General features: G+C 51.7%; 1 protein-coding gene across 1 annotated transcript in view; it reads left to right on the top strand.

The window, feature by feature from the left end:
* LOC309585658 (epidermal growth factor receptor kinase substrate 8-like protein 2) overlaps positions 1-14,006 on the top strand; it is a gene marked incomplete at both ends in the record, with an annotated part of 196,613 nt that overhangs the window by 119,026 nt on the left and 63,581 nt on the right. Inside the window, 2 exons of the mRNA XM_082303577.1 lie at positions 9,492-9,554; positions 10,306-10,353. Of these exons, the coding sequence (XP_082159703.1) occupies positions 9,492-9,554; positions 10,306-10,353 (111 nt within the window). The remainder of the gene's footprint in view (positions 1-9,491; positions 9,555-10,305; positions 10,354-14,006) is intronic.

A 14,006-nucleotide genomic window follows, 5' to 3' on the forward strand; every position in this document is an offset into this window, starting at 1 on the left:
AGTGCAAAAAGAAGCAGAAAAATCCATTCATATTGATGCTTTCCAGCTATGTCTCTTTCAGATTCCCAGGTATTCATCCCCTCACAGAGTTTTAGCGGTGACACAGAAGAAAGTTCTTTGCGTGCTGCCAGAAAAACGAGATTTCTCCCATTTTTTATTTTCACACCTAAAGTATGAAAACATTATCATCACACAGAAGAGTTCTACACACTCTCCTGTGGGCAAGGGGAAGATTCCCTGATAGGCAGATTCCAACCCCTCCTGTCCATATTTACATCCCTAAGGCCTCAGACCCTCTGGAGGTAACCACGGGGTTCCCAGGTGAGAGGAGTCACTGTGAGAACAGAATTAAACCCCAAAGCACCTCTGAGGAGACAGCGCCTGACTCTGGGAGTGCCTCCCTCTCGCGTGGAAGGTGTGGCTTACTCAGGAGTTACTCCAGGAGTTCCTACTCTGCCCAGACCAGGCCTGCTCCAGACACTCCCCGTGCCCTCAGAGCCACAAACCCAGCTCAGGGCTGGGCTCAGAGCTCCAACACCACCAGGAATGAGCACTCCCTGAGCCCCCTGGCCTCCCAGCCCTGCTCTAGGCTGGGCAGGCACTGAGGGGCTCACTGACACCTCCAGGGTGGCTCTTTAAAGGTGGTGGCACAGGTGCTCCACAGCAGACCTGTGCCAGACCCAACTTCTCCACGGGCAAGGAAGAACCTCCCAAAGCAGGTGACACAAAAAGCTCTGGTGTGGCCCAGGGACTGCTCAAGGTCACAACCAAAATTAGTTCTGAGCTCAGGGTGGTGTCACTTCAGTTCCCTGCCACTGCTGCCACTTCCTGCCACCTTCAGCTTTTGCTCCAGGCACCAAAATATGATTTTTTCAAGGCCAGCCCATCTAAACTATCTGAAATTGCAGCCTGGCCGATCTCGGGAGCTCCCAGACTCACTCATGAGGATGAAGTGACAGACCAGCAGGGAGCACTTCTCCCTCTTCCAGCCAAGCTGTGAATTGCTCCTCCCTCAGCTTCAGCAACCACTTTTCGTGCCAGTTCCTGAGGAGAATCTTGTGCTGAACATCCATCACTTTTTCAGTGCAGAGCATTTGGCTTCATCCTCAAGCCCTAGAAACACTCAGCTAAACCAGCACTAAAACCTGATTAAACTTGCATCCTGCACAGCACAATGAACTTGGACTTGGGCAGGAATCAGAATATCTGGGAATGAAGAGAACCCAAGAGCTCGGAGAGGTTTGCTTTGCCCTTGTCCTGCCTTGGGCTCCTGGCTCTGCCACAGCAGTTACAAGAAGCAGAGCAGCTACCTCCCCTCCCCTCCTCATCAACACAAACCCCCAAAAGCAGAGTTTGTCTCTCTCAGACCCACCTTGAGCTGTGTCCGCAGCAACAACGAGGCTGTTGAAAGCAGCAACCCCACAGCTCGGCGTCTGCAGGGCTGCACCCTCTCCATCCTACAGCCTCTCCATCTCCCCACAGCTTGGAGTGATCTGTTCTCCCAGTTTAGAGAAGGTGACACCAACCTCACTTTGGTTTGGGTACAAACTCTGAGGCAGACACTGAAGGCAAAGGAAGACGAGGCCTTGGTGGGAAGGGACCTTAAAGCCCATCCAGTGCCACCCCTGCCAAGGGCAGGGACACCTTCCACTGTCCCAGGCTGCTCCAAGCCCCAGTGTCCAGCCTGGCCTTGGACACTGCCAGGGATCCAGGGGCAGCCACAGCTGCTCTGGGCACCCTGTGCCAGGGCCTGCCCACCCTCACACGGAAAGATTTCTTCTGCCGTGTATCTACTCTGAACTGAAGTTTAAGTATCTAAGCTCAAGTTTAGTTATTGCTGAGCCTCTGCTGAAGATAACTGAGACACCATAGTAGGAGAGAAAGGAAACAGGCCTGTAGAACAAACCACAGGCGAGTAACAAACCAAAATGATGTGGCCAAGAACAATTATTGCCACAGAAAAGAAACCTCAGTCACCAAAAACTCCAGTCTATTCCTACATCCTCACCCAGGGGGACTCCAAACACGACACTGCAACTCATGCTCCTCCCAGCTCCACACACACATTGCTGGGACCTCTTGCAAGCTGCTCGAGCTCTCTCCACGTGCCAAATCTGCCCATGGCAGAGGTGCTGCTTTCCTGGCTCAGCTCCCAAGACTCAACTCTCAGTATTTCCGCCCTCAATACTGTAAATTTCTGGTGATCTGGAGCAAAGATTTCTGGCTTGCTGTGTGGCTTCTCACACAGAACCTGACCCCAGGGGCTCAGTCTCACTCTCTCCGTGTTTGACACAAGTCATAAAGCAAGAACTGCAAAGACATTTCGAGGCAGTATCAGGGGCCTGAGACAGCTTTTGAGATCAAAGTTGAAATCTACTGTTTTCTTTCCTTGCTGTTAAACTGTACTGGAGTCCTGGGGGCACTTTTGGGCGCCACAGTATACAAAAGATACAAAGCTGACAGCATCCAAAGAAGGGACATGGGGATGGGGAAGGGTGTGGAAGGACCATGAAAGAGCTGCTGAGGGCACTGGGTTTGTTCTGGTAGAGAAGTGTGAGGCCAGAACACATCGGGGGCTACAGCTCTGATCTCCGCTCCCTGGGACACAGACAGGACCCAGGGAGCAGCTGGAGCTGGGCCAGGGCAGGCTCAGGCTGAGATCAGGGAAAGGCTCTTCCCCCAGAGGCTGCTGGGCACTGCCCAGGCTCCCCAGGGAATGGGCACGGCCCCGAGGCTGCCAGAGCTCCAGGAGCGTTTGGACAGCGATGCCAGGGATGCCCAGGCTGGGGCTGTTGGGGGCTCTGGGCAGGGACGGGGGTGGGACTGGGTGATCCCTGTGGGCCCCTTCCAGCTCAGGATATTCCAGGATTGTCTCACTCCCCAACAGGGGAGAGTCTGCTCTCACACAGAGCTGCAAACACACTGTGCAGGAGGCAGCAAATGACAACAATTGACATTGATACATTAATAAAGCCAAGATATTAAGCAAGCCAAAAGATAAATTTTCCCTTTTGTTCCTGACCAACAAGACCTGTCCCAGTCCCAGTCCAGCCACTAAGCAACTCCAGTGTGACACAGGGACTGCCTCACACCTCGAGGCCGACACACAACAGCAGCACAGCACCGGGAGTTTAATCACGTTTCCCTCATTAGAGGAGACAATTAATGACCGCTCAGGTGCACAACCACTCCTGCAGAGCACTTCACTAGACCCCGTTCTGCAATAACTCCCCCAGGCTGCAAAGCCCCATTTGCCAGGGACCTGAGAGAAGAATTCGGTAGTTTTAAAGGAATGTCAGGAACCAGGAATACACCTGAGTGTAGGAACCGAGAGTGCCGAGAATATTTCTCGGTTTCCATCTCGCCCGATCCATCTGTTACGGCGCAAGGCAGAGGCAGGTCCCTACCTCCCGAGCCTGGGGTCCTCCCATCAGATGAGCCATGCGCGCGGCCAGGGGCGGTCCCGGAGCTTCCATCGGGCCCTCCCGCTATCCCCACGCGGCCCGGGTTCGCGGCCGCTTCCGCGTTTGAACGGCGGCGCCTGCTGCTGACGTCATCACTCCCGCCGCTTCCATCCCGGCCTTACTTCCGCCTTCGGGAGCCCTCGCTTCCACGCCTGCGCGGCGCGGCATCGGCCGCCCCTCCTCAGTGCCGGTTACCCCGGCAACGCCGCTCGCGGCTCGAGCCGCTCCTGGCCCGGCCCCGGCCCTGCCCGGGACGTCAGCCCCGGCCCCGCTGCCAGCCCAGCCCCGGCCCCGCTGCCAGCCCAGCCCCGGCCCCGCTTCCAGCCCCGCCCCCGCTGCCAGCCCAGCCCCGGCCCCGCTGCCAGCCCAGCCCCGGCCCCGCTTCCAGCCCAGCCCCGGCCCCGCTGCCAGCCCCGCCCCGGCCCCGCTGCCAGCCCCGCCCCGCTCCCGCTTCCAACCCAGCCACGGCCCCGCTGCCAGCCCAGCCCCGGCCCCGCTTCCAGCCCAGCCCCGGCCCCGCTGCCAGCCCCGCCCCGGCCCCGCTGCCAGCCCAGCCCCGGCCCCGCTGTCAGCCCAGCCCCGCCCCGCTGCCAGCCCAGCCCCGGCCCCGCTTCCAGCCCAGCCCCGGCCCCGCTGTCAGCCCAGCCCCGCCCCGCTGCCAGCCCAGCCCCGGCCCCGCTTCCAGCCCAGCCCCGGCCCCGCTGTCAGCCCAGCCCCGCCCCGCTGCCAGCCCAGCCCCGCCCCGCTGCCAGCCCAGCCCCGGCCCCGCTGTCAGCCCAGCCCCGCCCCGCTTCCAGCCCAGCCCCGGCCCCGCTGCCAGCCCCGCCCCGGCCCCGCTTCCAGCCCAGCCCCGGCCCCGCTTCCAGCCCAGCCCCGGCCCCGCTGCCAGCCCAGCCCCGGCCCCGCTTCCAGCCCAGCCCCGGCCCCGCTGCCAGCCCAGCCCCGGCCCCGCTGCCAGCCCAGCCCCGGCCCCGCTTCCAGCCCCGCCCCGCCCCCGCTGCCAGCCCAGCCCCGGCCCCGCTGCCAGCCCAGCCCCGGCCCCGCTTCCAGCCCCGCCCCGGCCCCGCTTCCAGCCCAGCCCCGCCCCCGCTGCCCGGCACCAGCGCTTCCCAGGCCAGCCCGGTCCCGCCCACGGTCCCGGCCGCCCGCCCGGCACCTCCAGCCACACACGGACGCTTCAGCTGCCACGCCGATACGACCGATAAGCACAGCACCTCCAGCCAGCAGTGCAATTCGTTCGGCTACTGCAGTTCCATCCTAGGAGCTTTCGGCAGCTACACCTCCTACCAGCTCTGTGTCCACACAGCCCCCGTCTGCACCGCAGCCACAGCCGTGGACACACAGCAGAGACATTTCAACAGCTGCCGTGTCACCACGGCATGTACCCCCTATCATCACTCTGATAACACCACTCAGAGGATTATCACAACAATCACACGATGCTGAACCATGTTTCCCGTGCCATTTCAGCGAAACAAATACGATTTTATCTCCAGAACAGAAAGAGGACTTTCTCAACTATACGTGGACACCTCTTCCATCACAACAGGACCAAGCACGCGTTATTAATAGTGACGTCTCGCATCGAGACATTCCATTTCATGCACATTCTTCTCGAACTTCTCAGGGACATTCAGCTGATTTTATGGGACTTTTTCATCCTCAAATGCCTGCTCAACACTTCAGTGAGAAGGATATAGTGACCAGCACAGCTTCAGAAAGCATTCCTCTATCTTCCCAAGCTTCATCTCCTTTTTTTACAACAACCAATACAACTCCAACTTCTCATATGCCTTCTTCACAGCTTCGAAATCCACAACAGGCATCTGATCCCTCATTTTTCCACCGTCGCTTTCAGCTTTCGGATGACTTTGTTCGTCACCTTTATTTCCGACTCAGAGAACGTGCAGATTATCTGCCTCCAGAGGTTGCAGCACTGGGTCCCCACCCCTCACCCATCCCGCATGCTGGCAGTACCCTACCCAGATCCACTGCACCCTCTCCTCCAGTGGCCAGATCACAGCCACCTGCGATGGCAGGTTCAGCCACTCCTCGTTTATTTCCTTACAGTGCACAGCCGCAAATACCGACCCCTATTCCTCATCCAGGAGGGGGAGAAGAACATGGAATAATAATAAAATAAAAATTTAAAGTTGTTTATTTTATATTAATTTTTTTTAATTTCATAAGAGAACTACATACCCCATGACATTTGAGTTTCAATTATTAATTCAGTTAAGGTTCTCTTTAAAGTTTGTTTCATCCTCTCTACCCGTCCTGAACTCTGTGGGTGCCATGGGATATGTAGTTCTCTCATAAAATAAAAAAAAAAAAAAAAAAATCAACAACTTTAAAATTCTTATCCCTTAGACCCTATGTTTCCCACCCAGCATGAAGCATACTTGCTTTCTTCTGTGTTAATGAGTTCTTTTGAATTTATAAATACTTGTATTAGCGGTGATGGCGCCCGCCCGCGGAGTGATCCGCCGGAGGGACTATTTGTGATGCGCTCCTGCCCGCGGAGGGATCAGCGCTGATGCCGCCCCGCCCGCCCAGCTGCTCTCGCTGCCTTTTCCCGCTCTCCCCTCTGCTCCCAGCGCTTCTCCTGCAAAGGGCGCGGCTTTTCCTGGGCTCTTTTCCTGCCGGGCTGCAGCGAGCGCTCCCCTCAAGGAGCAGGGGCAGCTTTGCTCGCGGCGGCAGCGATTAACAGAGCAGGCCCGGAACAATTCCTGCTTAGCCGGGCTTTGAGCACATTCCTGAGCCAGCACCAGCAGCAGCGAGTGAGGCAGCGGCACATGAAGGAGGCTGCGGCTCTGGCCAGGCTGGGGAGGGGTTCCTCTGTAAAAGAAGAACAGGGAGAGACAAACCAGAAAGGGCAGGAAAAAAAGAAAAAGCCAAGACAAACTAAACTTTTTTAAAAAAATAATCTGGATCCAGAGGGACTTCTGGCTGGAGAACTTCCTGGGGAGCAATCCTGCCCCTCTGGGAGGCAATGCCAGGGCAACTCCAGCTGAAACCTGCACACAAACACCACAAAGATTTCAGATATTTGCAGGAAGCATCCACTTAGCAACTGCTGGTTAATAATTTATTCCCTTTCCCATTAAATGGTACATTCAGTCCACAAGACTTCAACACCTTTCTGGTAGTTTTATTTACAGTCTGCAGCGTGTTCTGTAAAACACAGGAGTGCTCACAGACACACACGCACAAACATTTAAAGAAGTACAGTTTATTCCAAAGGAAGTCTACGCACTACCTTTTCCATAAAAATTATAAAAAATACTTTAGTTACTGTATTTTACCTAAACCAAGATACTTGAGAATTCTTCCACAAGTGATGCCCCCTCCCCACAAAGGGCACTCCGACAAGAAGAAATTCAGGAGACTGCATCACCAAATAAAATCCTAATGGCAACTGCTTCAATGCACCAGAAGAACAACGAATTCCCACTCTGCATCCAGCAATCCCTGCTCTGCAGCCTGTCTGCATCTGCTTTTGTAGGGCTTGTGGGGCTTTTGCATTCACTTCCTTCTCCAGGGCAGTTCCCACAAACAAAGAATGACTGAATTTCTGCAGACTGTCACTCGGCAATCCTGCATTTCACACATGCAAAGGGAAACACTTTCCTTTGAGCCCTTTATTTCAAGGAGTCTCTTTTTTACTGAGCATCCAGTGAGAACAGTGCCCAGTTGTGGCTGTTATTATTTCTCTGCTTTTGCTGCGTGGCAATATTGTGCTGGAGCTCTGCAGAACACCCACTGCAGCCCTTGTCTCACTGGGGCACACCGAATTGACAAAAAAAAGGCACAAAGATGAAACTCCTAAAGCAGCAGCAGCCCCAAGTCACTGAGCTGCTGCTTCCCACCACCAACACTCTGTGTCTCAGCAAACACTTCCAACGCACGAGCCAAGGCCACAGGGGAGTGAAAAGCCCAGAGCCTGCGGGCAGGACAAGCACTCCATTGATCAGTAACAAACCAACACAGCTCAGCTGGATGGTGCACTTAAGACTGGACCTGGAAGCATCAGGAAAAGCCATTGGAACACAAGCTCAGCAGCACAGAATCCATTTGGCACCAGCTGATGAGATGGGAGGCTCTGTGTGGGACACGTTGTGCATTCAGCTTCAACAATGCCACAGCTCCACAGCAGCGCTGAAAAACTTCTGCTTTTAACAGCTGGAGAGGATTTTCTCAATGGAAGTGAAGCTGTCATTAACAGAGGAACAGCACACGATGCACAACATAACCTGCAATAAAAAGCTTTTGCTTTCCAGCATGTAAGCATCCAGGTTACTGGACTTCAGCTCATGGAAACGAATCTGATGATAGATTTTTTTTTTAATTTTTCTTGGAACTAAAAAAGTAAAATCTTCCATAAAAGGATAAAGTACAAAAATACTCTCTCAGTACATCTCAGGAAGCCATTTAATACCTTCCATGTCCTAGGAACAACTAGGCAAAACACTTGGAAAGTGTGAGCAGTAGAAATGTTGACCATTGAATGTTTGGCAGCCGTGTGCTCCAGCCCCTGGGAGGGGCTTGTCCCCCACTCCACACCAGTCCTGCAGCTCCCCAGCTATTTCTTCTTCTTCTTCTTCGGGGGCTCATCCTCAGAGCTGCTGCTGCTGCTGCTGTTGGAGGAGCTCGGATCCGAGTCGAAGTCGGAGGAGGAGGAAGAGCTGCTGGAGGAGGGGGAGGAGGAGGAGGAGGAGGATCAATTTGTTGCCTTGAAAATTTCCAGGCCTCACCACCTAAGATGAATTCCTGTGCCCTCCCTCCCTTTCCCACTCCTGGATGAGTGGATTTTGGCCATTTGAGCAACGGCAGAGTGGCCCCAGGGCATGACATAGGCCAGCAGGACTGCAGAGAGGGGCAGAGAGGGAAAGCTGGCCAGGATCTCGTTTCCAGCCCTGAGCAGGGGCTTTACTGGCCTGACTGTCCTGTACTACCTGAGCTCTGGGGACAGTGAACCAGGCTCAGTCCCTGCCTCACCACTGCAGCAGGAATTCTGTCAGTTGTGACCAAACTTGTCCAGCGAACACATCCTACAAGCTCCTTCCTGGGCAGTTATTAATAAGGAAAACCAAGAGACTGTAAACAACCTTAAAGCAGGATACCAAGCTCCAGCCTTTTCTTTGAGAAGCAAATATGGCTAATTTGTGCCTGCTCAGGATCAGAAGGAGCAGCTGATCTCCTGGCAAGAGCCCAGGGTGGAGCACGCAGCAGAGCTGGGACACTGTGGTGGGGTCCTGCCACGTTCCTCACCATGGGGCTGCCGAGTCCCTGGGAAGTGCCCGTTCATTGGGTCACCCTGCTGCCAGCAGTTGTTTCCCACTCCACATTAATGTTTCATCTCCGGCATTTCAAATGCTTTGCATTTCGGTAGGAGCGGGGAGCCTGTCTCCCATGGCAACAGCGCCAGGAGTCCAGGACAGGAGAAGGAGCTGAATGGGAGCACAAACTGGAGAGGTTTCTCACCACAGCTCAGCTGATTGCTGTTACTGAAACCCAGTTCTTGCAGTAAATCAATCCCAAGTGTTTGCTCCTCCATTCTGCCACAGCTCACCTCAAATACCACTGGATTTGGAGCCTTTCAGTGGCCAGGGCAGCTCCGGGTGCCCCAGGCAAGACCTTGGTGGAGACTTTCCCTTGTCAGCAGTTTGCCAGGGGACCCTCAGAACACCTATCCTGTTGTTTTCATCCATGGAACTAGTGGGATTCTCAACCCTGCAAGAGGCAGAAGCACCAGCAATCCTGGCCCTTCCTCACTAGGACTTTCAAAATAAGCCAAGGTCTTCTGTGTCTGTTCAAATTAGCTTTAAAGGCACTGATTTAACAGAGAGGGTATTCCCCCCCTCCTGAAATTCACTGGGAATTAGAAATGGACACAAAATAAAAATGAATGATTCCTACTCCTCCATCCCTTACTCTTCTCATCAGTCCACAACACTCGCCCCATGTGACAGAAAAGAGAAGGCACACTCAGGTTAGGGTTAAACTGTGTTTACGTTCTCTTTTCAGGCCAAACTAAGGAAGCACATCCAAAACCCCCGTGCTTCAGAGTTGGTGCATTTCCTCTTCAGGCCGCTGGAACTGGTAAATCTTATTCCCAGGTCTCACTGGGAACTCCTTTTATTTCTAGTTCACACTTACAAGTAGATAGATTGTGCAACAGGGTTGGAAAACTGCTCATACCTGGCCACAGCTTTCTCAGGAACTTCCAGAAGCGATGCCGGTTGTTCCTGGCCTCTGATCCGGTTTGAAGCTTGAAGTAAATACAGGAATCCCAGCAAATATGAATCCTTCCACCGGGTCAATAAGGCATTACTGTGAACAAAAGGGGCAGCCAGCTGGAATCCCCACTGGGAATCTGTCTGGTCTCACCTTCAGGCAAATACGGCTCAGTATTTGCACTGAAAATGCTTGGAAGCAGAAATCCCAACTTGGAAAAGGAGCCACAAAGGAATAGCAAGATACTTTCCATTTTTTGAAGTGTCAGCTTCTGACACTTCACTCGTCTGTAACAACAGCTCATTTGTAGATCAGCTCTTCCTTTGACTCCAATCCAAAAAAATCTCATGTTCCCTTGAACTGTCCAGTCTCCTTCAAAGACTTAGGTTGATGTTTCTTGCAGTGACTGAGCTGATCCAAGGATCAGCTTTGTCTTTGCTTCCTGCTCATCTGTGTGTCCCTGGTTTGACATTTTGACCGTTTCCTGCAAGTTCTCTCCTCTTTGTGTGGTTTGTGTGTGACTCAGATCATCAACAGCTGCAGTGGCCCCGAGCTGGCCCCGTCTGTCCTCAGCCCACTGCTTTGTAAAGACACCACCGATTTCCTGAGAGGACACCTGACACCCAAAGAGATAAACCTCTGGGATTCCCTGGGGGAGACATGGACCAGATCCAGGTAAGGACAGAGCTGCCATCTCCCCAGGCTCCCCACGCAGACGGGATGCTTGGATTCCCTGATGCTCCTGCTTCTTCTTTCAGGGGATGCCCTGAAAGACACATTCTTCGTGAATGTCACCTCATATTCCCACTTTCTGTCCTAGAGCCGAGTGGCCCCGAGACACGAACATCCCCACCTACATCCCCAAATTCCACAACGGCTGGGAACCACCCACAGAAATCTTCCATGGAGCTCCCTGGGAAATAGACATTGGACACTTGCAAGAGGAGGTTAGTCCTGTGTCCCTGTCTCTTCACTCTCCCTCCCCCTTTTCCAGAGAAATGGAGCTGCAGGGGTAGTGGTGGCGTGCAACAAGTAGTTGGCTCAAAACTCAGTTGGATCTGGTTGCCCCAGTTAAATACAGAAAGCAAATGAGGCTGGAAAAGGGCAGCAATAATGAGCCTCTCCCAATCCAAGGCAACAGCACCCTACAGCGTAACTGAGCTCCAGGGACACAGGCTTCCCTGGAGAACACCTTGACCAAAATCTGCCAGACCATGACTCATCTACCACTATCCCTCTCCTTTTCTCCGATCAGCTTTCCCCTTTCCTGGTAACACTGACTCCATGTCTGCCTTTCCAGCTCTCCTCAGCCAATGGATATCCTTACTGGAACTCCTCACTCAAGCATGGCCAGACGGCTGAGCAGACACAGGTCGGGGATGCCTTCAAACAGAACATCACTCCACATGGAAATAGGTGATGGATCCGCACGCCCGGAGCTTTGGCTCCCACCTTGGAACCTCATGAACGCACACGGACACGTACAGTGACACTGGGACGTTTGGGCATCCTGGAGACAACTCCCTGCCACTGTTAATAACCACCAAGGGAAGACAAAGATCAGCTGAGGGGTTATTCCCATAAGCACTGTCTGCTGTTTAACCCCCAGCAGCTCTGCAAGGAAAGGAATCGCAGGTGTTTTCCACCGCAGGAGGCAAAAATATTGACTGACTTCATCAGTCCATCCATAGGTCTTGTTTCCCAACATCAGCCCAGCAAAGTGACCTTAAGGATCAGGTGCCAAAGATGCTGCACTGCGCTTTGGCTCTCCATGTGTGTAGAGACGCTGGAATCATGGAATCACAGAAGGGATTGGGTGGGAAGGGACCTTAAAGATTATCCCGTTCCAACCCCCTGCCATGGCCAGAGACACCTTTCACTATCCCAGGTTGCTTCAAGCTCTGTCCAGCCTGGCCTTGGACACTGCCAGGGATCCAGGGGCAGCCACAGCTTCTCTGGGCAACCTGTGCCAGGGCCTCAGCACCTTCACAGGGAAGGATTTCTTCCCAATATCCCATCTAAACCCACCCTCTGGCAGCGGGAAGCCATTCCTCCTTGTCCTTTCACTCCAGGCTCTTCAAGTCCCTCTCCAGCTCTCTTGGGGCACCTTTAGGCACTGGAAAAGGCTCTAAGGGCTCTCCAGAGCCTTCTCTTCTCCAGGCTGAACATTCCCAGCCCTCCCAGCCCGCCTGTGTAATGCTCTAGCTCTTGGAGCACTTCCTGGCCCTTCCTGTCTGATATTGCGCTGGTTTATTAAAGGAAATTCTGACTCTTTCTGCTATCTCTGTGTATTTATCTCCAAAGGACTGTGAGTACGGAAGAGTCATCCCCTATGTTCCTCAGCTCTTCTTTGGGGAACTCACCTACAAATGGAACTGCAGAAATGGGGAGGGAGGAAAAGGAAACAGGATGTGAATCGAGCACCTGCATAGTGACCACAGATGTCCACTGCTAGACAGACACTGATGTCAGGCAGATCATGCCCTCCAAATAGTGCTCAGAAAGAGAACAAGTTTGGGATTCCTGAAACTGCTCTGAATTGGATTTGCTTAAACAGATGTCATTAGTAAAAGCAATCAAAGAAAGAGTTTTGATCCCTCTTCCAAGCTGATGCCACTTATCATGTATCTTCCCTGCATTCTTCTATGGAAGCTGTTTTTGATGTTGTCCTGTCCTTCTTTTTATAAGGGAGCAAAAATACTTTATTAAGTATTACTCTTTCAGTTTTGTTTCCTCTCCTCTTCTGAGATACAGTAAAGTGAACATTCAGCAGAATAGTTTTGTATTTTTTGAACACAATTCTTCTTTTATCCAACTGAGGCCCTTCTGTGATCATGAAAAAACAGAAACTGTTGTGAACTAGAGTTTACACTCATAAGAGGTTGACATGGGTCAGTTCTCCAAGGTTATTCTTAGTTCAACTGCTGTGTAAACTGTTGATGTCACTGACTGGAGGCTGCTCTTCAGGACATTATAGATATGATAATTATATGACAGAAAATGCAACATATAGTTGAATCTGACCTTCAAGTTCACTAGCTTAAAAAAGGAAAAAAAATGTCTGTAAGAAATTTGCTGCTTTTCCCATTACTAAGATGTAATAAATGCCTTCAAGTTTATACTCAGTCGACAGCATATACACATGGACAGCAGTGCCCATCCATCCAAATGTACCCCAAGCTAGGGTACATTTTAAGTCTCAATGATCACTGCCTCCAGAAAGCATTTTTGAGACAAAACAGGCAAAGTCTTTTGCATATCTAGACAATCATCCAATACTAGGATCTTCACTCTCACATAAACACTTCATGTTTTTCCACAGAGGAATCTGAGATAGATTTTTCTGAGAAATAACAAACCACCAAAAATTAATTAAATGACAAACAAGGGAAAAGCACCACTTCCTCACTCAGCACATTTTCCTTGATTTTCATTAAGCATTCAGATTTACAGATGCTGATATTGCCACAAGAGCAGTTTTTTTCTGGTTTAACTTCCTCTTCCAGTAGAGCAAGCACAGCTGCAAAATGCAAGCTCACTTCTAGGCTCTCTTACACATCACCAGTTTACCACATTCCAACCAGTCACAGCTGTGCAACACCCCGTCAGGGTACTGGGATTACTGCAGTGCCACAGACAGTTTAAGTGAGGCTCATGGAGCTGTACAATTTTAACTATGTTCTATATGTATAATTAAATGATGCATGACATAGAAATAAGCCAGCTGTACTGAAACTGAACAAACTAACTGCTCTGATGCAACAGTTAAGCATCTCATCAGTTCTAAAATGAAACAGGTTTAAAGCAAAAACAATATAGAGAACAGAATGCTTGACACTGTTAAATAGCATGGTCAAAGGATAATTTTTGAACATTAAGGAAATGCACTCACCCAGTCAAATTTTCAAAAGAATTCCTGGCACCAAAATGTTCTCTGTTTGCTTTTTCACCATGTTTTAAGAATGGATCACTCTGGGGGAAGAAAATCCTGTGCGCAAAACACTGCGTGAAACTAAACAATCCTTAAACATGGCTAATTTCCATGTGGAGCTGATGATTTAGCACTGTCATCCTTCGGCAGAGGAGAAAGAACTACCTGTCTTTAGTTTATTTAGGTAAGATGAAAAAAGTGAGGAGCGTGAATTTGATCTTGCTTCAATTTACTTCAGTGGAAAAACTCTTGCCATGACTTCAGTGAGAATGAGACTGCATCTTAATTCATTCTATATGGAGAAAAACAAATCAGCTGAGAATAATGCTTTTGTTTATTAGATGTAAATTACTACCATAGTCGTTTTTAACAGT

This window comes from Coloeus monedula (assembly GCF_965178545.1).
Source record: "Coloeus monedula genome assembly, contig: HAP1_SCAFFOLD_92, whole genome shotgun sequence".
Classification (NCBI taxonomy): Eukaryota; Metazoa; Chordata; class Aves; order Passeriformes; family Corvidae; genus Coloeus; species Coloeus monedula.